The sequence below is a fragment of the Rhyacophila brunnea genome, unplaced genomic scaffold (genome assembly GCF_057557595.1).
Source record: "Rhyacophila brunnea isolate RB1 unplaced genomic scaffold, BYU_Rbru_1.0 scaffold_5, whole genome shotgun sequence".
NCBI classification, from domain to species: Eukaryota; Metazoa; Arthropoda; class Insecta; order Trichoptera; family Rhyacophilidae; genus Rhyacophila; species Rhyacophila brunnea.
The window spans coordinates 42,513,880-42,538,893 of record NW_028233170.1 but is presented as its reverse complement, the minus strand read 5'-3'; the positions used below and the strand labels follow the sequence as shown (position 1 = coordinate 42,538,893).

Sequence of the window (25,014 nt, the reverse complement as noted above, 5' to 3'; positions counted from 1 at the left end):
ATATCATTCAATAAAAAGTCTACGTGCCTTATCCTAGAATAGCGTTAGACCGCTATTAATTTGCTCATCACAACAATCAAATTGAGGCGCAAATATTGACAGGAAGCTCAAACTGCTTCTGCGTATGACTAGCAGGGCGTGCAAATGTGCGGATACCAAATTCTAGCATCAATAATAATTAATAAATATTTAAATTTATTGACTTATGATTTAAAATACAATGTATTATTTTTATCGCACACCACTGTGATTGATTTCACAACTATCTATTTAAGTTTGTTTTGTTTTGCCATAAAAACGTTTATAATTTTTGAAGTGGAAAAATAATATATAAACAATTTCCTAAGGCTTCATTGGGGCAAGGCTCGTAACTAGTAAGTCAACAAGCGAGCTTAGCTCCCGCTTCGAAACTGCACCTATTGCCTCACCTCGACGTGTGTTGTGTTGTCGTAAACCTCTGTACACATCTCATAGTTTATTGTGATAGTTCTTTTTTTTGACTGCGCTGTGTATTATTATTAACCATGTATTCGTACCGGCACGTGTGAAATTCCAAAGCCGTTTGAGGCAATCGCTTTTGGGCGTACCTCGAGTGGCAGAACTTCTAGCGGAGTAGCGGCACTCGATACCCGTTATCGCGGTCCGCAGCGACATGGCAGCGACAGACCCGCGCGGCCCGAGGTGAGGTGGTCGGCCAAGGACGGGTCACCGTGGCCCCCACCCGCTCTGCACGGCAATCGCTTCGCTGTGTGGCTCCGTTGGCTCGGGATGCGCCACCGAAAGAAAGTACCTACCTACATAATATCTGCATTTTTTTTACATGCTTTTCTTTAATTGATTCAATACAAATCATTCTAGGCTAAATCCAAATACCATCGAGGCAGATATAAAATCATTGTATATTGTCTATTCAATTCTAAACTATCCTATACGCCAAACCATAAAATGTGCAGGAAAGCGAAATTTAGAAATTACGAACCTATACCTAATTCGATTTAGTTTTGTAATATCGAAAAAAACATTTTTTGTGTTTCAAATTACAATTAATTTTGGGGAATTTTTTCCAATTTCAAATTTATGAAAAATTCAATTCATTGGCAAATGATGTCGCTTAGGATGAAAATAATTGTTTCTTAAATTCAATATAATCCTATGCATTTAGGTTTATACAGACATGTTGAAAATTTCATAGGGAATCGATTGATGTAAATAAACGTATTTCGGAACATTGGCGTTTAGGACAGTTTAGAATTGAATAGTTCATTCTATAATATTATTTAATTCATATTTATTAACACAGAATACAGAATACATATGAATCTTATATAAGATAATGTTTCACTATATGGCTGGTTATTATACCGCAATTACATTGGTTTTCAGAGAAAATCCATACATTTCCACAACCAAGGCTAGGAATTTGAATCCAGGGTTTTTATGATTAGTATTCCCAAGCTCGATTCTGATACTATGTAAAAAACGCTTTGTAGAAAATAAGAAAGGTGTGTAATGTAGTTTCCCAAAAATAATAAGAAAATTACTGTATGATGAATACAAGGTTACATCATATTTTTCGTGTATTTTGCTTCATTGAAGAATCTAATTATTTCAGTTATACGTCGTAAGTATATATGCAATTAAATTTCGCAGATTATGTGAAAGTTAATCCCGAAATTCTTGGCTTTCGTAATCAATGAATGTAACGGGATTCCAGGTGTGTAAACCCTAATCAAAACTACAAATTAATAATATTAACCAAAATAATGGTTGTGTTATAGTAGTTATACTGGAGGTTGTTAATATTTTTTTCAGTTTTAACAGTTGGCATTAACACTAATTACTCGATTAGTAAGATGCAACAGTATCGAGGGAATGTAAAGACTATCCGATTGGAGTACGAATCTAGATTCTAGGTTACAGAACTAATCAATACAAAAGTATCGAATCAATGTAGATATTGATTGTTATTAAGAATGCGCATATTTATGATATTTGACGAGTAATGTCGTAACCTTTTGCTTCCAATTGCATTATTTATTATATGACACAAACGTAGTACCTAAGTGCGTATGCAGACATCATCTTATTGCAGTTAGTGCCTTTTACAGCACACTCTAATTGCTAGTAAAGCAATACATATAATTAGACGTAACGTTCGTAAAAGTGTAAAGTAACTTTCTTGCTAAATAACGACCATTTTCGTCGTTAGGGAATTGCAGCGTGTGAATAAAAGATAGCATTTTCGGCATTCTGTTGAAAAAAAAAACTTTCAGTAAGTTCTTCTTAATGTGCTTTTAACTTTATTTGACCTACTTACGACTGTTGTAAATTGCTGTAACGTTGTAATGGTTTGTTTAAAAGTACTATGTATTCGCTGAAAACACATTTACTATCATCACTCATCCTAATATTGTCTTTCCGTGCTCTGGAATCATTACACTCGTAGTTTTACGAGAACGGTGTGGACTCAGCGCTCGAAATTTTAAATTTTACGAACCGCAGTGCTTGATAATTTTACGAAAATATTAACATAATGATTTTATTTTATATGTATTTTATAAAAATAAGTGTTATATGTTAACATGTATATGTTTTACCGTTCGTCGTGACATTGGCATTAAAATAAAATTCTGTGCACAAAATTCAAATGTAACGCAGAATGTTACCAGCCGAGCGGCTGACAGTTCTCGTCCGTTCACCGAAGTTAAGCGACATTGCGGGCGGATAGTACTTGGATGGTTGACCGCTTTTGTAATATGCAAAATAACATTTTGACATTTTATTATTAATATGTTAATGATATAATTCATCAAGACCTGCTTAGACTCAACAATAATTGACGATAAAAAATATTCTTCTATCTATAAAATATCTAAAATTGTGTATGGTTTATTTATGGCATAATTTTAGATATTTTTTTTCACATGAAAAGATAACGCGCTCGGGTGGGTTCGAACCATAGACCTTTCGGTTAGCAGCCAAACGACCTGCCTTTGCACCAACGGTCGCCGTGGGAATAGCGACAATTTTACGATATAAATATGAACTGCGAACGTTCGAATTTTGTCGAGAGCTCCCCGGCTTTAGGAGAAACAATGGCTCTCAGATATATACATGTTCCAATATACTTCCGTGTAGCGGAGGTACTCAGCATCAGGCTACTGGTTTTAACCTTATTTTGTTATATGACCTATCTAGCTCAGACTCAAATAATTTGTTCCACGAGACGGAGCGATGTTTTTGGGGATTTTCAGAACCGTAACGGCGCTCCGGTCCATTTCGAGCCCTGTTTAGACCCCGATGCTCAGTACCTACGTATGAGGTGATATGTTGCTTCTTTTGTGATGTCAATTAAATAAATTTAATTTCCTGTTTAAATATTTTTTGTATTTTCATTAGATGTTTTAACTAGTTTTTTTTTGAATTATGATTGCCGTACAAGTTCAATCAATATGCATAGAATGTCACGAATCACTAAACACAATTTAGTGGTTTATGGGATGATTAGAGGTTAGTATAAACATGCATAATATGCTATATCGTATATATTATATCGATAACCTGAAACATTTTAACTAGAAATAAAATAAAATTTAATGTTTACTTTAAAAAATAAGTAAAACTATTTTGAGAGCCTATCGATTATATATGCAAATACGAAAGACTATTAATACATTTATCTTATCAACATCGTCATAATATACTTTAATGTCCACTTTGGCTATCGGATTTTGTGTTTTAAATTAAGAAAATCTGAGTCCTAATAAACTATATTTTTTTTATTCAAGGTATAATTCATACGATTTAAGAATGGCACATTCTTTATATTATTGTACATAAAAATAATAAAAAAATATATAAGTAGTATATTAAATTATTAGAAAGTGCAATTACGTTCTAACTAACATTTGGAGAGATCCGGACGTCGGTTAGTAATTAAGGTAGGTACTTAATATTTACCTTACCTTAATTTAAAACACAAAAGCCAAAAATTAACGCAATTGATAAGCATTTCAAGATGTAAAAACTATTAGGTACCTCATTTCGTTGTAATTAAATAAGGCGGCTCTCGTGGTGCAGTGCGTAAGACGCTGGCCTTCCGCCCGAGAGTTCTGGGTTCGATTCCCGGTGATGTCACAATATTTATGTGTTTTTCTCAAAGTCTGGGTGTTTATGATTGTTCAAAAATTACTAACAACCGCCTTGTACGAAAAAGTAGAGTAATAACCATGTATTAATAATTCTAAAAAAAAAATTAAATACGACGCCCGTAGGTTAATTGATAAAGCACATTAGCGCGAAGCCAGTGGATAGGTATAAGTCGTCTCAAAATTTCTCCGAAATCAATCGTTTGAACACCTCGGTTGGACATCCAAGAAATGAATTATGCACGATGATTGTTTATCAATCGAAGTACAGTAGTTACATATTTAACTGTCATTCATAAATCATATTTATGTACACTAAGAAATCAATAAAACCATTATTGGTAGTGGGTACAATACCTACATAAATGATTTGTATGACGCCTAGTTTCATGCTTTAACCCGTTAGCAGGCGTATAATAATATTATGTTATTTATAAATAAGTGCAATTTATAGGAAATAATTAAATCGAATATAACTTGAAAAATTGTAATTGCCAACAATCTGAAACAGATTTTTCAGTGAGTCATAAAAATATGCCCGGTCAGTGAGATTTCTTCGCCGCTCACAAATTTTGCGTAATAAATGACCTTGCAAGGTTGCGCCAATATAGGTACATGCGTACAAAAAAAAGCTGCATTCCAACGACTCGCCTCCACTTCGCTAGCAAAACTTGCAGGTACTACATACAATATACATACATAGTACATACGATACGAGTATGTAGGTATATTGTTATATACAATACGTAGTACTATTTTATTATGATATCGAAGCGCGCCTTGTTTTATTTATAAAGATGCTTGGAATGCGCTGTTTTTGACATCGAAATTTTCTTTTTCGACTTGTTGATTAATAATATTATAAACTCATGATTCTGATACCGCAACACATGTCTAGGTAGTTAGATACGTATGTAACTACCTAACAATATTATTATACACTTATTTTTGTCGTAAACCCAAGACACCACACGACACACATCTTTCCGTAAACCAGTGGCGCACCCAGGATTTAATATTGGGGGGGCCCAAGGAGGAGAATGTAAAACAGTCTAATTTCTCGTTGTCTATTGCACTCGGTGTACCTACACCATGGTCCCCACATCCTGCCCCCAACCTACCGCTAAGATTAAAGGCAGTGTGAAACACTACATTAACGTTTTTCAAATTGTGTTTTAGTTCAAATTAAGGGTACTTATACATAAGAATTGGCGATTTTCAATACATCCACTTTAATAATGGAGCTGTCGAGTATCGACACATAATAATCAAAAAATATATTGCACAATTATATAAGTAATTGAAAATGTTCATGGCCAAGAAGCATATTAGCGCCGCAGGCGACTTTTTTTACTATTAAAGCTAATTTATTATGTGTGTTTATCTGGTCAACCCGACACGCCGGGCCCCCCACAGCCTGGGCCCCCAGGCTAGAGCCCTGTCAGCCCTCCTCAGCCATGACCTACACCACTCCGGAATTCGGGTGGACACCGAGAATTTTTTGACAGTTCCATTAGGGATTGGGTTTCTAAAAAAACCTGACATTAGTGTTTCGAAATTTTTGTGTTTTTTTTGCCAGTGTTTATATTTGTCTAAGCCCAAAGGCTTATTGGCTTTCAATTTCAATGGTTAAAATCATTCTGATAATTTTCATGTTTGGGGGGTGTCAGGGCCTTTTGTCCCCCCCCCCTGGGTGCGCCACTGTAACCACCTCACTTCAGTGTGAAAAAGCAAACAATCGTACTTAGCTTCCATAGAAATGCAAAGTTTTTTTTTAAAATGCCTGTTTTTAAAGGTCTGGATTAGATGAAATTTACCATATTGGTCTAGTACAGGTTTTAGCACTGCTGTAATGTTTTCGAAACTATAGATTCCCTGTGTAAATAAAACAGTGCGTAGATATAATGTTAGGATTTCTTGTCTTTGCGAGGGTAACAAATCCTTTAAATGAGCCTAACATTGACGGAGCACCATCCATACAAATTCCTCCATGATATTTTAGATTTTAGACGCGTGCGATCGATTCGGCAACATCGAAATCAAATTAGATCTTTCATCGGCTTTCATAATTTCACGAAGGACTTTTTCGGTTTTCGCTATTTCGCGGATTTTTCTGCTTTTATCATTATTTTCGCGGTGCACATGCAACAAGCCAGCGGTGCACCGGTTAAGAACCACTGGTCTAGAGCCACAATATTTATGCTGAATTCCACCGAAAAAATGTTTTTTTTTTAAATTTACACCACCACCGACTGTGGTGGGCATGGCCCCCACATCATGAATGTTTGGCGGGCCCCCTTACCTATCACCAGGGTTAAGGGGAATGTGATATTCTACAGTAGTGTTCCCAAATGGTATTCCGTGGATTTATCTATATTGTTAAATAATTCCCTTGAATTCTTGATTTGTCGGACCTCATATCATATTATCGATCGTTTGCATACTATAGACCACTGGTCACGACCCCCTCTTGTGGTAGCCAAGTTGCATTCGACCCATCGATATTGGATAAATAAACATTTTTATTTTTCTAGAAACACTAAAAATAATTGTAATATAAAATGATACACGTGAATTATTATCATGTAGTTACGTATATCATATTATTTTCATCATACTTCATATTTTTTATGTTAATTTTGATGAGGTAGTATCTATAGCGCCACATGTGATTTTTTTTTATAATATAACAAATTTCTGGTGTGTGTTTATCTCACAATTAGACGAGCCGCCACGCAGGGCCCTCTTAAGCCCGGGCCCCCAGGCTATAGCCCTGTCAGCCCATGGTGGTGGGTGTAGTCGTACTTTTCGCCGATTTTTTATCGTCGATTTTGGGTTTTTTAATAGTGAAGTTCCAAAATATTAATTGAAAATGGAAAAAAAAAGTATTATTGCATTTAACTTATAGATGCACAAACCTATCCAACAGAACACAGCCTAATTTCTCGTTTATCGGACTTTTGTCTATTGCACTCGGTGTACACCACTCCGGAATTCGGATGGACACCGAGAATTTTTTGACATTTCCATTAGAGATTGAGTTTCTAAAACAACTCGACATTAGTGTTTCGAAATTTTTGAGTTAGAAATTAAAATCTAAGAAATTTTTCTAGAGGGTGCTGGAGAATTTCAAATATTTTTTTTGCCGTGATTTTATTTGTCTAATCTATTGGCTTTCAATTTCAATGTTTTTGGGGGGGGTCAAGGCCCCTTGGCCCCCCCGCTGGGTGCGCTACTGCCGTAAACAAATACTTGTTTGTCAACTTTTACCTCTTCAAATTGCACATGCACAAACATTTGCTTGAAACGCACGGTCTCACTGCAAACGTTGCTATTAAATTAAATATAATTTGGACAGTCCACAGCGTAAAAAAATATTTTAATAAAAACAATAAGTATCTATTAATACTATCGACCGAAGGTACTTGATGGAATTTGAATTTAAATTCTAATGGATTTATGTTTTGTACTGCATATTCCATTTGACTAAAACAATACGTAGGTATACAATTATTGGCTAGTGTTTTCCATGCTAGGCGTAAAACTTTAGATAAATTAAAAATTATAGGCATCTTTAGAAACATTTTTTCAAATGTTTGTGTAGATATCGTTTTATATACACATTGTTTATTTTGTTTGCGGGCAGATGTAATTATGTATAATAACGTGACGAAATTCGTTCTATGGGAAATGAGTGTGTAGACTGTAGAATGTCCAAAATATGGTGGGTGTAATACAGTAAACAAATCAAACATTTGGTGTCGCTTAGGTACCTAAGTACTACTTTCTACAAAATTTCTGTGTGCGGTTTGGAAGGATGGAATCATTTGTTCGAACATATTCTTAACTACAAGTTGTTGCCCTATATGCGAACGAAATCGATCATGAATGTTCATTAATATTATATTAGGTTTGTGAAATAAGGAGGTAATTTTATTCGATTAAAAATGGACTCAAAACCTCCAGTCTACAGTAAATTTTTGTTTATGTGTCTCGTATGCTCGCGTCGATTTTTTTTATGCAATATGATTAGCGACTGCATTTGCAGCAATGAAGCGCTGTTACTAAACGACGCTTGGCAATTACGCCGTCGAGGAAATATCAATTAAGCCGATAATGGCGGACGTGTTTTTACCGCAAAACATCTGAATGTGTATCACCTGGTGCGGGGAGTAGGTACGTACTGCGTGGGCGCCGCGATGCTCTGCCACTCCAATCACCGTTTTAATTCCACCGGATGTGCACATCGCATTACGTACGTTTCGCCTTGCGAGCATCGAACCGGCGCCATTCGCCAATGAAGGAGTACGGTTTTGTCAGGAAATGTTTCGAGCTTTCAAATTACCTGCCGCACTTGGGTGTACTATGCCATGCATACCAGTGGCGAAGGGTGGAGGTAGGCTGTTAACATCTGCCATTAATAGTGCAGACTAAGCTTTGTCAGCCATAAGTATATGTTTTCATTGAAAGAAGACTACAATATACAAAATGGTGTTGGTTAGTTTTTAAAATTCAATTAAACCAAGCCATAATAGTAATAGATAATAGTAAAAAAATACTGATATCTAAAGTTATGCAATGAAATCATAAATAAGCTTGGATATTTATAGATAGAATATTGTTTTATCTATTATGGTTTGGTTTAGGCGAGGCCTAATGAATTTAAAAAAATGAACCAGCAATATGTGTAATATATTTTATTCTTTATCCAACGAAAACAAATAAGTACCTATCTATGAATGAAAAAGTACGCACAGTTTTGTCGTATCGCCCAAAGTATACCAACACTATATTGGTTTGGTATAGGCAAGGTTTAATTGATTTTCAAAAACTAACCAACACCATCTCTAAATTGTAGTCTTAGTTCAATACAAACAAATACGTATGCCTAATGTGCACTATTTATGGCGGATCTTAAAAGCCTGCCTCCACCCTTCGCTACTGATAAACACACATTCTTATGCGGCGAATCTTAAGATATCAATTAAACGAATGCTTATTCTTGAAGAGTGTTTGCCTGATATTGTTTATACAATGCGATCTATCATTTATTGTTCTTATAGGTATTTTTTTTCTCTACAAACGCGTGCCATAGGTTCGCCACCCCTGGTATATATAATCCTAGTACTCTCTTAAGTTGTATAAAAGCTGCCCTGGCCTTCTCGATTCGACAGTTTATTTGTATAGTGTAGTCTCAGTTGCCATGCATAGTGCAATCTAACCTACATGATCGAGTGTGCTCTCTCTTGCAAATTAATTGCATGGGTCATAGGAGAACTCCAGAACTGTGATGTAGTAAATAGTCTTCTAAAGACTTAAAATGGAATTAGAATAATTGGATAATACACATTCAGTGGTACACAATGCCCTACATCTTATGAAGCTGGGTTGACGAAGTTTTGCGGAAGTAGGTACGTGACAATCTCTCATTGAGAGGAATGAAACCTAGACTAATTATATGACAAGTTGTCTAATTGTTGTTAAAAACTATTGTTTATTCCGTCGATTGAATAGGTAAATCCACTTTGCACATTTTAATGTTCGTATTAACGATGACTAAGCCGGTTATTTTCGTTCATTGTATAATATTGTGTACTTGCATAATACCTTATCTTGAAACGATTCATCACCCAAAATATATGTCGAAAGCGATAATTTGCTAAATTTTGATTAATAATGTGCATAGCCTTCGTATGTATTTTTTTGTTGGTTACATAGTAACATTTCTAATTAAAATCAGATAATAGTTTCGATCACGATTAGGCGGAAAAAAATTAGATACAACATTTTAATTTGTTGGGAATGCGAGCCTTCCATTTAATTCGGAAAGATAATCTTTTCCAACGGGGATTCCATTCCTCGATATTGTTACCATTTTTTGTACTTTTTTCTTATCCACTATCGATAAATAATTCTCGTATTTTGACTTTTTTGTACTCGTTCATCATACCCAGTTATCATCAATTTATTAGATATTTTCCATTAACCCAGATAGTACAGCTGAAAAGTTAATTTCTATAAAAAAAAACTTTTACAGTTAGTGTGTTTAATAATTTCTAATTACGGAATAGCCACATATTTTAAAAATCGTACCTAAACATAATAATGACACTGTTTAATTTAAAATAGTGCTTTCAAGTAGTGACGTTAGCGCGTTGCACTAATCATAACAAAGTTTGAATCCCGTTGATTAGCTGAAATAAACAATAGGTGTGCTTGCCACTTGGTCCGAGGATATTATGGGTGTTAGCCAAGGTGTAGGTATAGTGTTGCCATCTTTTTGTTACCGAATTATAGTACGCGGTCTAAGCAATTACAGTATTTCCCCAAAAAATATAGTACGTTCCTACGCTTTGTCATCCATCTGTTGAAAATGTATATGATTTTTTCAAAAAAAAAAAAAAAACCAAGGAGAATTTGAGAAATTCAGAGGCCTTTTTTATTTATGTACCTCTTCTTACCAAAAATCCGTACCGGCGAATTCAATAAGTAAATTTAATTTTAAACCAAAGTCAAAGGTTTTTTTTTCTTGGTTCGTCAAATTTGCTTCTATTGCAAAATTATAGTACCTTGCACGATTTTATAGTACAGAAATATCGAAATTTTAGTACTTTTCCGATATTTAAAATTATAGTATTTTATAACTTTTTAATGTCGTACATACATAGTATCCGGACCAAAATTATGGCACATACAAACAAATACTATAATAATTCTAATAAATTCAAGCTCCGTACTATTCCATTTAAGTCGTTTCTCGCGACCCGGGTTTCGCCTTTCGGCATCTTCATGCGTCGTGTACACTCACCGCCGAAAGTATTAATACTATAATAATTGTTGTACGGTTGGCAATTCTGAAGGTGTATACTGTACGCAGTGTTCTCTCTCTCCTCAAGTAGGTTAGGTACGCTGAGAACCTTCGTAACAGTATTTTGAAAACAATTTCATATACCTACCTAATACATCTATACGTATAATGTTACCCCACAGTTTCTCCTTAATTGTGAATTAGCCAATATATTATTATATATTTTAATTTTTGCCATACGAAATACTAAATTCTGTGTCACTTTGGGGAGATCTGATTTTGATTTACATTTGAAGCACACGCAGTAGCTTATCTAAAAACCAATTTCCTCTGCTGTGAATTGTATATTATTTTGATTCCCAAATCACATCATTTTACTGCTAGTAATCGATTCGTTGAGATAATTTTACTGTCGGTTCGGTATTAGTTGAAATTTTTAGCGAATCGATTATCGATCTTCCCATTTCAAAACATTTGCCTCGGATACAATGAAGTAATATATTTAAAAATAGTTTTCCAATAAAATACACAGCAATAGGTATTTAGGTATTCGCGGCGACTCAGTTTAGTGCAATGACATTAATATGGACGAAGCATCTAGAAAATAAAATAACACTCACTTTGTGTCGGGTCTGCCGGATGGCGAAATTCATATTTTAATATCGGTATCCTACGCTCAAATGAACATTCTGCTTGCAAGCGGTCTGGCGACACCGCTGGGTCTGCCCATACAAAATTTCTGACTGTCAGGTTTCGACTCCACCGTTATTATTGTGTTACAAAATGCCAATGTGCCTAGTTAAAAATTGTAAAAAATCTACTAAACACTCCAAGAAAGATGGGATATCACTTTGCATGTGTTAGTATTATTTATTATTTATAAAATGCCATTTTAAGATATTGATGAATGTTTATTTAATGCAATTGAATGACAGAAACCATTGGACAGTCAGTCGCCTGTGATCGCTGGGCTCACTTGCGTCTAATCTCCGAGAAGTCGTAAGTAACCGAGAATCTGTTTCTAACGCAATGAGTCATGCCACTAATACGCCATTACAATAAAGGTTATATTACTATAAATTCTCGAAGCTTGTATCGCATAATGGAAACGGATACGTCAATGGTCACGTGTTATCTACCTATACATCTGTGAATGACTTTCATGTACAATTTCTCGTGCGCGCCGGGTATGAAGTGAGTCGTCCATTTAATATGTCATTGGTTTAGTGTGATGATAGGAAGGGTCATTGAGGTACGTCGAAGTGATGAATGCAACTATTAATAGGTAATTTATCGTTAATGGTTAATCAAATTGTCGTAGGCACTTCAGTGTCATCGCATGGCGTTAAGAAAGTTTATTTCCCTACTACTAAGTTGTTTCTACAAAGCATATTATAACGGTAACCCACTGGTTTTCAAACTTATTCGTTCCACGGTGCCCTTAGTGTCTAAATATTTTCTCACGGTACGCTAAAGGAGCAGTCAATGGGATTGATTGAGTATGTTGTTCACCACGCAATTTAAACAATTTTGTATAAACTCATTGCCTAGTAATCGCCCTATTTCAAAAATAATACTATTATATTTTTGGCGAATACACGCAAATATATTAAAAAAATAAATTGATACACACAAACTGATAGACACGCAAGTTAGCGCTGCAGGTGAAAACGTTGTTAACTCGTCGGACGGAGAATACTCAACGCATGACTTGCCTACCCACATAGGGCGTCTCCACAGCTACCTCTATTCTCTCAAATCCTAAAACCATACGAGACTCCATATAGTCGTCTTAAAGTACCTATGTATTATCGAAGCTATAAGTACTGAGATATTCACTGCTCAAGCATAATTTTTATAACGTGAGAGGAAGCATTGGCGGTCATAAACTGATGCAACAATGAAATCTACCATTGTGTCAGTGCATTGTATTAATAATATTACTTGGATTTACCCTACGCCCCTGGAGATTGGTCGCGGCTAGGGATTGCAATACCGAATGAATGTATCAATACCGGTATTTCGGTATTTCTTATTGAATACCGGTATTCATCAAAACATATTATAGAAAAAAAGAACTACCTGTCAATGAACATAACTGTGTAAATATATTTCAAACATAATTTGATAGCAACTGAAAGTACCAACCTACGTTTATTATGTTGACCTTTGTAAATATGTATATAACATAATATTTATAACTGCTAATTTTTACAAATACTATAAGTCCCGGTACAAAATATCTCTGAAATTCAACGTTTGATGGATGTACTATCATCGCGACAATTCTATAAGTATATTTGAGGGATTTTGTTTTAATATTATTTAACTTTTGTTGGTTTCAGGTCATACATTTGGGTTTTGGCAGCCTAAAACTTATATACAATAAATTTAATAATATACAATACAGTAGTAGTTTAGTAATGAAAAAATAACATTAAATTTACGTTTGAAAAACATATATGTGTGTATGCTTTCTTAAAACCGAAAAATCGGTATTTTGGATTTTTGAAACCGGTATTTCGGCATCGATAGATAATTGAATACCGGTATTGCAATCCTTAGTCACGGCAACCCATATCACAATTATTTTAATATCATTGCCGTAGACTGAATTTAAATTAAAAACAGTACATCGTAGGTACCTATTTGAATGTAGGTATGTTTTTCAATTTTGTGTTTTATACTGAATCTTCTTGGAAGTATTATTCGGTTCGGGTAAGTTCTACACTGGATCGTAGATCTAGTGATTATGATGAAGTCTGTTATACGTAGTCCAGAAAAAACACATAACATAATAATATTATATCCGTATACAAATTTTAAAATGATTTGTAAACTTTTGCCAATACAAAAAACTTGCTCATTTTTGTATAAACAAATCAAATACGTTTCTACAAAATGTTGGCAAACAGTTTTTATGGAATATTGGCTCGTTTATGGATAGATGTATCAAGTCTAGACTCTAGACTAGGCATTGTACGATACAGGTAGGTGTGCTATGATACTATGATGTAATAGTAGATAACTAGATACTCGCATAGTATCTACCTAAATTAGAATTATTAAGATAAGGTTCGGTCCAATGTAAGTCAAGATGTTGTTATTGCACAGTTTTTATTATCTCGATTAGAAATAGATGGGGTACTACAGGTAATTTAAAAAAAACTTTTGGATAGTCTCCAAGAGAAAATATCTATTCATATATTTTGATGTTTGGTCAACTTAATAAATCTACCGTTGAGGGAAGGCTCTCCAAAATTAATTAACTTTCCGGTCCATTGCAAATCGCTGTCACTTTTGAGGCTGCCTAGCGACCGCTTAGCCGAGATTATGAACTTCTTGCCCGTGCTTCTTTTGTGATATATCTGGATTACTATTTTATCCTTTTCTACACTTGTTTTTTTTAATATAATAAATATAACAAATAATGTAAAACGTATACTATCATTTTACAACGTTTTTATTAGGTCGTATTCTTATTTGTTTCTTTCTATCAAAACCAAATCTTACAACAACCAGTCAGCCTTGCGGAACATCATTTTGGAATCGCTGGTCCAGTCTATGCTATGCAATGACATTAATATGGACGAAGCATCTGGAAAAAAAATGACACTCACTTTTTTGTCGGGTCTGCCGAATGGCATAATCTGTTCTAACGCCATTACAATAAAGGTGATATTGCTATAAATTCCCGATGCTCCTTGTCGGGTCTGCCGAATGGCATAATTCATATTTTATTATCAATATCGTTCGCTCAAATGAATATTGACTCTAGAAAAACTGTTCTAACGCCATTACAATAAAGGTGATATTGCTATAAATTCCCGATGCGAAATTTTGTCACGTGACGTCTACCTATGCATGTACGAATGTCGCTATGCGCGAATTTACTTGATAGCTACTGTACTGAGTGCGTTGTCCATTACTAATGTAATTGATGCTATGTCAATCAGCGACTGTAATTATTAAATGTTATTGTTTATAGCTATATATTATAACTATTATACGTATGTAGTTGCATGAATAGTAATAAAATTGATTGATGTAATTAATTTACTGTACCTACACTTCGCTACTTAGGTTTATGTCAGATTGATTATCGCGTAATACGCGGATTATCATAATCTTCGTATTATCGATTGCATCCATAATTGCATGGTTATAAATTATATCAATTAATAATACAGTATGCTCCTGCTTTCACAGGTATACCGTTTACACAAGTACTTATATTATATTGTATTGATTTTACGATTTCATATTATAAATGTTGATTTCCATGTCAATTCTGTAACATGAAAAGCGATAATATGATTATCATATTTTAGCGTGATGGCGCTTGCAGTGAAGTGTGTAAAAAGAAGAAGAAACGATGTAAAAAATAATTTCTTGAAGGAGGGCCGGGCCGACTGTAGAATGAATTGTTGATATTTTGGCTCCTCTTTTGGTGCAATCATTAAGACGCTTGCTATCGATATTTTTTTATGTATTGATTATCTTTATGTCAAAACAACTAACTTCGAAATAAAATGCCCCGGTCTTCGGGCGCGCACGATTATCAAAAACTGCGTGTGTTTTAGTATAGTGCAAGCGATTTTTCTTACTTTACATGGGGCAAATTTAATATAATATGTGAAACGTGTAAAATGGGTGAATTTTTAAGTGTTTATAACCATAAGTGGATAGAATTACATCTTATGACTCGTTTACACAGTCCAATGAGGGCGCAAGATATATCACCACGGCTGCCGTGTTTCCGATTACAGACTTGGATAAATTATCTATTGATGCTGTGTTTAATATGTTTGCGAAAATGTAACATATCATCTAAAATTATCATAATATTAGAGGCTACTATATAAAATAAAAGGCGTAAAGACTATTTTAACGGAAAAAAATATTTATGGGATTTGATTGTTTAGTTTAGAGACTGTTTAGTGCAGGGTTGACAAACCCTTTTACGCACGCGTGCCAAAATTTCCCAAATATTATTTTTCTGACTGTCTGACGTGCCGACCAGTTTTTCATGAAGAAACAATGGTTTTTAAGAACTAGATATCACAGAACATACACACATATAGCTTTATCGCCTTTTACAATTACGCCATACATTTCGGTCCACCAATTTTGAAACTATCTGCCAGAATCACTACTACAAACTCCACATAGTTTTTGTTTCTTATTTGTGGATATAAATGAAATTCCTTATAATTTATTACTTAGTTTACTCACAAATTGACACCAGCATTGCATCGATCAGTTGAGACATTCTCTCGCTACAGTGGTCTCAAGCATCAGAGGTTCGCGGCGCGGCTTCCCTCACCGCCCGATGGGGTTCGTGCGATAATATTATATGTGACCCATAAAGCCTAAGGACCGACCTATGCAACTATATGTTTGCATCAAACGTAATACTTATTCTTGAAGAATTTGGTTGCTTTATTTAATACAATGCGACTGTCATTTATTATTATTGTTACAGGTATTTTTTCTCTCTTCAAAATAAGACATTCACGTGCCACTAGTGGCACCCGTGACATTGGTTTACCACCACTGGTTTATAGTGTTATCTTTAGCGTCTGAAATGTGTATAAGCAAAAGTTATTCTATGGCGAAGGGAGGGTAGTTATTGAAAAATATATGACGAAATCAATACAATAAAATTCTTTCCTGCAGAATTGTAAATTATCATAATATGCCTACGTCCGTTTTTCTTAGCAACCTCGATTACATTGTTTCTTGATATTGCCTTCCTTAGGTTGGTTGGTTGGTATATTAAATTTACTGCATACATATTATTGTATTATAGTGTTCGGTACTTCGAAGTAGTTAGCAGACGGTGTCTCTGTGTTGGTTAGCCGAAAGGTTAGCAAACTAAGAAATGTCGCCGCACACTCACCGGTGACTTTTAGCGCAACCGCAATGTGACAATATGTGGACATATGTACATATATATTAAGTATATGTGTAATACATAATAATAAGCAGAAATCCAATTGGCAAACGAGGAGGAAGCCATTCAACTAATAATCGGATCCTATCGAAATCCTATTAGGGTCTCCCGTTTCGGATTACTCAGCATATGTGTCGCATTTTTATGTAACCAAATGGCATTTTAATTATTTTCCTAGATTATAATTATAAAAGGATCCGAGGAATCCTCGTGACAGCTTTTTGTGTCATGATGTGAATTTCGTTATCGGACGATGTTGTATTACAGTTTAATGCAGTGGTTTCCAAACTATATGTTACTACGCCTCCCTTTAAAAAAAATCTAATCTTGGCGCCTCCCCCCCTTTATAAAATAAATAAATAATACAGACACCTTTTTAAATAGCCATAAATGTACCTACTACTTAATTCAACAATGAAAAAAACTTAATTATAAAAATAAACAAGATTTTACTACATTTATTATATTAATTTTTAAATTAATTTGTTTTTCATGCGATGGATGTGCTTGTTTATTAGGACAAAGTGCTCTTTTTCTACTAAACGGGGTCGATATTTGGATTTCATTGCAACTAATGCAGAAAATCCCGTTTCGCATAAATAATATTTATCGTAATATTATGATGTTACGAATGGTAGCAGTACTTTACTTACAACTTGCATTGCTTTTCTTGACAAAGTGTTATTATTATTCTTCACTTCGATGCAATCAAAATTGAACTTGGGTTTTTGTTTCAATGAATTACCGCATGATAATTCTCTCATTTTTTACCTTTTCAATAGTAGTCAATCCAAATTCATCATCGTTCATTGACAAATGGATTCTATCGTGGGCCCCACATCCTGAAGCGGGTCTCCAGGCCAGGATCTTTGGCGGGCCCACCTACCTATCGCTGAGGTTAAGGGCAGTGTGGTGTTCTAAAATAGTGTTTCCTAAATTATACACGGGAGTTATCATTTAAGTACCTATGGGTATCACATCAAATTACAACGCACAATCACATATTATTTAAAATATTTAATAGTCTTGAAACAAAGTAGCGACTTTTTTTAACTACCTATTCGAGTAAATTTGTGATGTCTTGTTATGCCCGGACGCCCAGGCTCTTCATGAACTTATGCATTTGCAAACTGCAAACCTGTGGCTACATTTGTGTTGAACTTTTCGCGCCTCCCTTTGCAACACTCCGCGCCTCCCAGTTTGGAAATCGCTGGTTTAATGAATGCTTTAAATACATATTAGGTACATGTTATATTAATACTATCGACCGATAGAATTTGAATTTAAATTCTAATGGATTTAAGTTTTATACTATTCCATTTGAGTCGTCTTTTGCGACCCGGGTTTCGCCTACTTTCGGCAACTTCAGGCACTGTGTACACCCACCAAATTTTGACAATTTAAAGGCAAATAAACAATGACAATGAATATTAATAACTCTAACTTACATAACCAATCAATACAATAAATATTAATACTATCGACCGAAGGTATCTACTTGATGGAATTTGAATTTAAATTCTAATGGATTTAATGGAATAGTACAAAACTTGAATCCATTAGAATTTCAATACAATAAAGTAGGTAAAACTCCATTACCTACCTATCAAGTCAAGGGTCACAATAGAAAATATAACAAAGAAATTATGAATAGTTGAAGTGTTAGTAAAAAAACCCATATCTGCATAGTATTATAATAATCGTCAAAACCTAATTATATTCATATTTACTATTGGTATTTTTTGATTTTTTTTTTCAATTACCGACTTAACCCTTTAAATTAAAAATATAGCTGCAGTTTTGTTGTTTGACGTAGGTTGCTTAATATAAAACGTTATAGCACTTTTTTACACATATCTAATATGGTAATGGTTTTTTTTCGAAAAATAATACACTGTTGTGATCGCGAAGGCTGTTGTTATTATAATATTGCGAAACGCGTCGTCAATCACCCGAGTAATAATTTCAGCGCAGGAACAAAAGCTTCAAACTTCATATAGGTTTCATTTGAAAATTGATTCTACGTGCGTCATTTATCATGGTGAATATGTGCCTAATTCAACCAACCTATATCACACTTGACCTCATTTACCTTAATCCGATGATTTGAAGTGGATTTGAATATTGTTCTATATTCGTTGCTCAATGCTTCGATATTGTTGATATTCTTCGATCACGATTTTTGTTGTAATCCATACTTCTGCGATAATACTGGAATTTTGAAATATAATAAAAAAAATCTCAATTGGTCGCGTTTTATTCACATCAACAATAAACTGAATTGCCGATCTACCTTTTGTATAAATATTCACGTATATTTGGTATCCGTTTAAATTTCTTTAAAGCTATTAACTGTCAATTCTTGGAGGAAATACTTTATATTAATTAAAATAAAGCACAATATTGTCGGTGTTTTGTAAAAGGGGCGAATTAACCAATATACTAGTTTACAGGAGGAGGGTTTTTAACTTTTGACATTTATTTATTAATTACCTGTGAATGATTATAAAGTTTATAATATAATATTTTAAAAGGCCTAATATGTCACATTCACTTTTTGACGATTTTCTTACGATTACATTTTCGGCACCGATATGAATTTATTGTAACCAGAGAGATTTTTGAGGGCTGCCCTCTGGTTGTGTAGTGCCCTTTGTATACCACTGTATCACTCCATATATTATTATCCACCGGTTATCCACTCGCTGAGCGAGATTCTGGGCTTTTGAAATTTCATAAGCATGATGACCTATCGCCTAGTCTTGACTGCCTGCAATTCCGTTGTTATATTTTGTAGTAACCGCGTTAAGCTCAACGTACACCTTTCTATGTCACGCTTCTCTGATGTATTTGGATTCAATTTTTCAATATGGCGGTCGGAATATCAAAACATCAGCATTTATCTTAACCTTTTTGGTCAAACTCTGCCAAACTTCATGCCAATCATTAAACGATTTAGAAATCGATTTAGTCAAATCTGTTTGCTTACTAGAATAAAGGATACGATGTAAAATGATAATGGTATATAGGTAGGTACTTACCTATTTACAAAATAGAATAAATATCATCTCATCTGTATTAATGCACTTGACTAATATTAGGTACTAAATACGTATATAAATCTAATAGACCAGATTTTATAATGAATGTTTTTCTTCAAATATTCATTTTTTATTTCTCCTATGAGCAGTTTAGCACATTTATTATTACGATTTGGATATTTTAACTTTAACGTGTCAACAACCGCCTACATCAGTCATATTATTTTCCTTAGAACAATATTTGAATATTTAAAATAATGTTCTATTCCTTCGCCAATGTAACATGTACTAACTAACATACATTCGAAATTCGATTTGTAACCAATGAAAAGGTTTTTAGTTGTTACATGATGTATGTCTAGTATGACGTCTATTCTCTTTCGTCATCAAAAACATTGCCTCTCTCATTACGCATTCTTGGTACATTGTAGTGTTTATAATAAATGATGCCTAGTATCGGGGAGATTGACATCTTCCCACATTTTTGAAAGGTGCGCCAACCGATCCGAACCAATGAATAAAACGTATTAAAAAACAGTATAGTCAATAGTGTAATAGGCTGTTATGCCGGTACGTTATTTTAGCTAGCTAGCGGGATTTTAACCACAGATCCACCGATCGGAAGCACATTCCGCTAAAATCACATAAATGGTCGCAATACCTAAGTTCGATTCGATATAAGTAAATAAAAAGGATTTCAAGTTATATGTAGGTATCTACATATTTTAATTTTCGAGAAAAATCGATTTTTTTTTAAATTTTAAATTTGATCGATACATCCCGGACAACGATGTTATGATAAATATAAAATGTGAACGAGTAAGTTCAACGAACGCACATTTTATAAAAATAAATTGAATTAAGGCTTATTTTTTAATTAAAAAAATATTTTTCTCGTTGGTGTTTTTAGATAGATACGAATTGTGTCGCTATTCGCATTACGTTATCTCAAAAATGGAGACTATTGCAATGCAGTTCCACATATCTATGTGCCAACCATACTTTGCAAACAATTTATAAAAAATCACTTAAAATAATTGTACCTCCTTGGAGATACAACAGTATGGTGAAAATTGTATTTTTGGAAAAGTGTTTTAGAATTTGATCTATTCATTTACTCGACTCTTATTTTTACTGCATACAGTTTTACCAATTGATTTTTTTTTTCAAATTTGCGTAAAAAATCGCGAAGCATGACAGAAAGTTTACCTCAAAAGTGGCTGTCTTTCTACAACTCTCTAACGTCGTTTTACTTTCAACTTGACTTGTCTGTTCTGTGAATTATTATCATGCTCTGAACACTCAATGTAGAAATGTACGTGCACACACATAACTTTCATGTAGGCAAGTAAACGACATTGTTTAGGAAATTTCACAAGTAGATGCATGACAAATTTTCAAGATATGTACATTATACAAATAATCAACCGTCATATTCTTAGATACCTACGTGTTTATAAATACTTAAGAATATGATAAATAATAGGATAACTGTACCGGTTATAGGATACGACCTTCTGGCGAACTATGTAGTGTCCATCCAGAAAGAATTTTATAGAATTCTCGCTACCTACTAGGTAATAATTAGCGCACAATCTATGGTACTGTATGAAGACACATAATGGTAACAGGAGGCTGTTTAAACCATTTTTCGTCTGCAGCGTTTTTGAAATAGCAGCATTTTACACGAAAACTGAAAAGGCTTATTTCTATTAGACCAGGGGTAGTCAACCTTTTTATGCCTACCGCTCACTTTTGTATCTCTGTTAGTAGTAAAATTTCCTAACCGCCCACCGGTTCCACAGTAATGTGGATTTATAAAGTAGGGAAGTAACTTTATGAAATTTATAAAGCAGAGTTACAGCAAGTTAAAACATATAATAATAATTTCTTACCAAATACTTTATGTCAAACTTTCGCTAAGTTTGGCAGAATAAATCTTTATAAAAAAACTTACTGTAGTTAAATCTATATTTTTATTTATACTTTGCATACATAGAAGCATGAAGTCTGATGAAATTACATTTAATTAATTAAATTATTAATGAAATCCCTGAACTTATGCGAGGGCGATACAAATAATATATATCCTGGAATTTAAATTGTCACGGGGAATTTTATGAATACATAATGAAAATGTTTTTAAAACCCTTACCGCCCACCATGAAAGCAGGAACGCCCAATTGTGGGCGGTAGATACCAGGTTGACTATCCTTATATTAAACAATCTATTGTCGATGCTTGTGTAATATTGGGATAATATTTTGGAACTAAATAAAATAATATGGAACTTCTGTGTTGCGCTCCATTTGACCTAACCAACCCCGTACCGTAACGCGTTTGTAGTTTTTATTCCATTAGCTCGTAGCATATCCTAATATAATGTATTCCAACCTAATTCACTATTGCAGGTAGGGTACATGCGCATTTTAAATAAGCGGCCGATTTTTCGTCTTCGTATTGGCTGTATAGATAATATGTTGTAAATCTATTTGGTGATTAATCCAGGGTGCTCAATAGGATAGTAATGAAAAGGCTCTTATAGTGGATTGTCGTACCTACATTATTCATTGTTGTGGCATATCCATGTATTGTCATTATCAGCCGTAATCAGCGTTGCCAATTTAGCGTATTTCTTGGCAGATCTAGCATTTTTTGATTGGCATCTAGCTTTTGGCGTTTTTACTAGCATTTTTTGATGCCTCCTACAGCTTCTAATTGTTCTGAAAATACGCTAGATATTTTGTTTATTTATTTTTCATGCGCATTAAATTTCTGACTATCAGATACATACATGCTTGATGCAGGTAGGTCGGTGCCTATTTTAGTATGTAGCGTGAGAAATAAAACAACATATTTACACGTCTTGAAACATTAAGGGTTTACGTCATGGCCTTATCGTGAAATGGTAAAAAATACCTTGTTTTCGTAACCCGTCTGGCATATTTTTGTCAACGACAGTAAGTTGGTAACACTAGCCGTAATCGATCGACTACTGGATGAAAATAACCTTCATTTGTTCCATGTTTTCGTCACATTTTAATAAATTTGTCAATCCGGGAGCTTTTAATTGAAGTGATGCTGTGCCTTTTTAGTGCATCTTGAGTACCATTGAATGACATCTTTTTTCCAGAGATTATTTTCATTGCCATTTTCACAATTTGCCGACATCTACGACACTAACTCTAAATCTTATTCACGTTTGTTTATTTACATACCTACATGGTTTATTTCGTAGTTTGCTCGCGTTATATCCAAAATGCATCTTACCATTGCACTTTATGATAATGATAATAAAATGAATTTTCCGACTCGTTTTCTTTCTTCAATGCAATCCCTGTCCACCCGAAGAGTGATTGCTCTTTTTAAGCATTTATTTTTACTTCTTTGTGGGTTCACGTTCATTTACAATCCGTATATACCTACTGGCAAATATTAATTTTCACGTTCCCACCAATATCACTCGTAACTCTACGGTCTTCATGGTACCACGTGGCAGGACGGATGTGATGTTTCATGATGCTGTGTATCGTGCGATTTGATGGCACCATAAACGTTGATTTATTTTTTATAAACTATATCATGTTTGGGGACGTGTTAAATATGTTAAATGTATAATTGTATTTATCATTTTACTTTAATATCTACATCAGGACATACGTAATTTCTTTTCTACTTTTTTGTTATATTGATTGTTATTTGTAATTAAATCATTTTCATAATTTGTATTTGTATTGTAATTTGCATTGGCCAATCGCTGTAATGCCATAATACTCTCTTTCTAAATAAATAAACCATCGTTAATACTAATTACTACGTAATTATTACTAATAAATACGCATATCATCTTGTATTTCTTTAAAATATCGCATTCGTACTTGTGAAATAGTATTGTATTGCCCATTTAAAGAAGTGCAATCAATCACCCCATTCTGTTCAGTCACAAATCAGTTGTCTCGGTTGAAATGATGTACAAATTTAATGTGAAATATCAGAGCGCATTCCGCTCCAGTTACAGACTATTATTTATGTGGTGGTTTCTTTCCAGAAGGTCGATCCCGAGCTAATCTTCACCAAGCAGGAGAAAATCGGCAAGGGGTCCTTCGGCGAGGTGTTCAAGGGAGTGGACAACCGCACGCAGCAGGTCGTGGCCATCAAGATAATTGACCTCGAGGAAGCTGAAGATGAGATCGAGGACATACAGCAGGAGATCATGGTGCTCTCGCAGTGCGACAGCCCGTTCGTCACCAAGTACTTCGGGTCCTATCTCAAGGTAAACACAACATAGTGATTTTATAAATTATTTTATTTTAATCTTCTCGGCCATGGTGATGTACGGATTAGACAAGTCACAGATTTAGCCACATGAATGTATAGCATGGAAAGGGACACAGAATAATTAATGGGAACTGAAATACCTAACGGGCGTTGAGTAACAGGCAACCGATCTAGAGTGTGGAAGAATATGGGATAAACTTAAACACTAGTCAAGAATACGCTTATATTTCGTTCTGACAACAGCTCTCGGCTTATGCACTGACGCTCATTCAGTATTGGTGTATTTGAAAGTTGCAACACACACTATCGCACGTCTATAGTGTGTGTTTCATTTTCGTAGGACAGTCACATATTCCAAATCCTGCTTCAACATGTTGTATATTGGGGTAAAGCCTATCTGAATTCTATGTATTAATCTGTTCTGTGAGCATGGAAAAAACAATCGCTTATAAATACACATTATATTTTTAACTATCTACTACATTATCAACCATTTTTGCCATTTTGCCACTGGATTGTTCGACAGTGCTCTCTTTACCGGCGCACTGTTCGTTCATACGCCGTGTGCATAGGGCTGTCATATCTATGTCGAATAATGCTTTCCCGTGAGGGATTTTTTTTCAAAAAAATCGCAAAATCAATTTTGCCATCGAAAGATAATCATCGGTCAAAAATATCGACGACTCATAATAATGGCATAGCATGCGGAGTCTCCCAATATTATTTGACTGTACTTCGTATCTACATAGGTACTTACCGTAAACTTCATCATTGTATAATAGT

General features: G+C 34.4%; 1 protein-coding gene across 2 annotated transcripts in view; it reads left to right on the top strand.

Moving 5' to 3' along the window:
• GckIII (Germinal centre kinase III) overlaps positions 1–25,014 on the top strand; it is a 97,386-nt gene that overhangs the window by 48,219 nt on the left and 24,153 nt on the right. The window contains exon 2 of one of the 2 annotated variants that reach the window (XM_085955350.1): positions 24,005–24,226. In XM_085955350.1, coding sequence (XP_085811476.1) covers positions 24,005–24,226 — 222 coding nt within the window. Of the gene's footprint in view, positions 1–24,001; positions 24,227–25,014 lie in introns of both variants that reach the window. The other variant, XM_085955349.1, reaches the window with a different exon arrangement.